At 35.0% G+C, this 3,650-nt stretch overlaps 1 protein-coding gene across 1 annotated transcript in view; it reads left to right on the forward strand.

The window, feature by feature from the left end:
- LOC131151431 (uncharacterized) overlaps window positions 1–1,438 on the forward strand; it is a 40,681-nt gene extending 39,243 nt beyond the window's left edge. The window contains 1 exon segment of the mRNA XM_058102674.1: window positions 1,156–1,438. Coding sequence (XP_057958657.1) covers window positions 1,156–1,387 — 232 coding nt within the window. The 3' untranslated portion in view covers window positions 1,388–1,438.
- Window positions 1,439–3,650: the final 2,212 nt, after the last annotated feature.

Below are 3,650 nucleotides of genomic sequence, written 5' to 3' on the forward strand. Positions count from 1 at the left end.
CCCATGCTAAGGTGGTTGGGTGTAGTAAAGGGGTAAGTAAATAAAAAGAGGCAAAGAAATGGGGACTTCTCACATTCAGAAAGTGATGATATTAGTGAGTTTTACTGTGGCGGGGGGCTTTTGTTGGATGAGATTTGAGGACAATATGGGTATGCTTCGGATTGTTGTGAAGTGATAGGGGATTTATCTTATGTCCATTGACCCCCGTTAGAAGGACTTGAGGGAGTATTGATTATGATGGTTTGCTTAACAATTTGCAGTGATGTAATGGAATTTTGCCTACACAATTTACAGCTAAGGGATGGAAATTTGCCTACATCTGTGGAGGTGGTTCCTAAGGAGGATTTAGAAGCTCAAGATCTTTTGGCTATAATGGGCTTAAAGTTGACTGATTTTGGAGGAAATGAAGTGAGCATGGATGGTGGCAAAAGTCGAAAGTTGAAGGGACAAAGGGAAGTGAATTTGAAGAGCTCAATAGATTATGATGGGAAGGGATTGAAAAGGGGTTTCCTTAATTTACATTGTCTAGTGTTATGTGAAAAGGGGTGGTGTAGTGTTTTTTGTTTTTGTTTTTTCCTTTTCTTTTTCTTTGGTGGTTTTCTTGTTTTCTTTTGGTGCACTTGTTATCCCCTCACATTGTATCCTCCCTTCCTTCTATCGAATATAGCTTATTTTTTATTAAAAAAAAATCAATTTAAAAAATTTTAAATTCTAATTTGCAGAGCTTTTCCATGTGGATAGTAATAGTGCTCAAATTTATTGTGATGGTGTGCAACTTTATTTAAAATTAAACTTGCAATCATTAAAGATGATGCCAAGGCGAACATGACCTTTGTGTATGTAGCAATTGATCAAATGCAATGAACTATTTGTCATGTTAAATCCCATGTTCCTTTAGTGAATCAGTCTAATAATTGGTCTCGACTGCTGTATTAAAATATTCTATATTTGTCAAGTGTTCAGCTTTACTGATGTGTTCAAGACTTTTATATTGCAGTACTTTGATTGTTTCGTGTAAATTTAAAAATGAGTCTTCTGAATATTGACGAAGTTTTTCCCTCGTGGAAGGTTTTATCAGGTCTCCTGTAGCTAGTAATGCATTGCTTGTGTTTAAAGTATGTGGTTTCCACTTTGTGAGTGTGTTTTCTTCATCAGTTTTCAGTTTGAAACGGAGATAGAAGGTGGGAAGCTTGGCAAAAATGTTTTAGCAGAAGGCAATGTGAGCTCCGGTGATGAAGCAGCTGGTATAATATCCATACTATCAGGTCAAGAAGAGATGTTTGCCTTCTGTCGTGCAGTAAGTGGTTTCTGTTTCTCTGTATCAGCAGATATTGAAGATAGAGTTTTGCTTTACCATGATGGATGCGGCTTGAATGATGGTTCATGAGAATTTGAATTGCATCCAGTTTTAATTGATTAATAATTCCTGATTTTGACCACTTTAGTTGCCATCTCTGCTTTCTTTGAAATTCCAATTTTTCAGAATCTGGGAAGACTGGTTTTGTCCTGAAATGATCATGTGGAATTGGGGTCCCGAGAGAATATACACTCAACTTCAAATCTATTGGTTTAAATATGACACCCCTCCTACTGGGAGGGTCACACACACATGCACAAAAAATAAAAATAAAAATAAAAATAAAGAGAGCCTTCCGTCGAATTGGTAGCTCCAATTTCAAGGCTCTAAATTATGCAAACAAAATAGAGGTTTTGTCTGCGCTCTCAAAAGATCTATGTTTTATTCATTTCATGAAAAAGTTGGCTGTATAGAAACAATAATTGTGATACAGGGTCAATAGACGCTTGCTTAAATGTCCTGCCAAAGGCACATTTTACATTTACCTTCCTATGCTCGAGAGTTTTCTGAACAAAAAACTAGGTCAATCTATTTGACCCCGCTGAAGTCTGCTAATCTTGGCGCATTGACCAATGGAGTTCAAGCATGTAATTAATGGATCTCAATTTTATATATGTAATGTTTCCAATTTCTTTTGTGTTCTGCTATGAAATAGTTCAGTGTCCACTTTGAATTTAATTACTTGAACCTCCTTACATGCTGTAGAAACCTTGGAAATCCTGTTAGCAAGCTGGATTTTCGTATTTTTCAGTGTTCTTTTAGATGTAATCTAGGCAGCACTATAATTTGGTAGGTGACTTCTTTATTAATAAGAGATTAATATTTGAAATTTGGAAGTCGAACCTTGCATGGGGCATAAATGTTTGGTCGACAGGGGCACAATTTCATGCCAAACTTGTTTTCAAGATTAATTTATTAGCATTAGGTGATGCAGGGGCAGCACCAATGTTCTGCAGCCATGGGAGAGAGTAGAAGAGATTGAAGAGAGGAAGGAAGGGGAAGGGAGGAGATACAAGGGGGAACTCAAGTTCACTTCTCAAATTCAATAATAACTGTTTACAACGTGGCTTTCACACGTTATTTAAAAGAAAGAATCTCCACATGAAATTACACATATACATGTACAAACATATCCCTAAATCGCACAAATATTAAAAACAACATATACTAATTAATATTAAACACAATAAACTACTAACTATTCCAACAATCATCAATCCAACTCATCTTAAGCATTCTCCAACAAGGATCTCTCCAAGGCCTTGCTTTTTGTCTCCTAGTTGGAAAAAATTCGGCCTTGAATTTTGAAATGTTGGAGGATTTGAAGCAAGAAGCGAACTTGGACTCTTTGAAATCCAACACTTGAGTGAAACATGAAACCACGTTCATAATAGTTTTTTGGGTTACTGATACCGTTACACACCGCGAAATCGGTGGGAAGAAAAATCACGACCGTAGCGGCTGTTATGGACTGTGACCGTTATGTAAAGGTCGCTACGATCGTTACGTAACTGCTATAGGACTGTTCCCTCTCTTTCATATATCATTCTCAATATACCAAGTGACAAGAGGGGGAAAAGTTATAATGAGTATGACAATGATACACAATTTACTATTTCTTTAAATACTCACAATAGATATATTAATTAACAATTTGAAAATACTAATAGGAAAATATTTTATTTTGATAATATTAGTAATGTGATATTTATTTTCTATATTTTTCAACTTCAACATTCTTTATTTTCTAGCTATTTTATATTTGTACTATTTATATGCCTTATGTGTCTAATAGATTAACGGAGTGTATAATGTATTTTGTTTTATTAATTAATTTAGCACACATAAGAATTTATTATGGATAAAAACAATGAGAAGTATAAATACACACACACACACACACACACACACACGTAATTTTTCTATCAATGGTGGTTTAAAACAAATGTAAACTTGTTAGCCTTAACAAATAACTTAGTTACTCAATCTAAAGGACCCAAAATACACTAAAACTCTTTCTAAGAAGGGTTAAAAGCTTAAAACATGCAAGTACGCTAATATGCACAATGTTGTGCATGTTTCAAAAAAATTCACGACCGTTACACCCACTTCTCGTTACACCCGTTACAGTTACGTTACGCTACCTGCTACCGCGATTTAAAACCATGGTTACAACTCCCATCAAATTTCCTAAAATTTTACCCATGATTATAAAAAAAATATTTTAAGTATATTTCAAACAATAGAGTAAAAAATCCAGCAACCTGTCGGTAGATGGTTGACAACATAATTG

This window comes from Malania oleifera, chromosome 3, assembly GCF_029873635.1.
Source record: "Malania oleifera isolate guangnan ecotype guangnan chromosome 3, ASM2987363v1, whole genome shotgun sequence".
NCBI classification, from domain to species: domain Eukaryota; kingdom Viridiplantae; phylum Streptophyta; class Magnoliopsida; order Santalales; family Ximeniaceae; genus Malania; species Malania oleifera.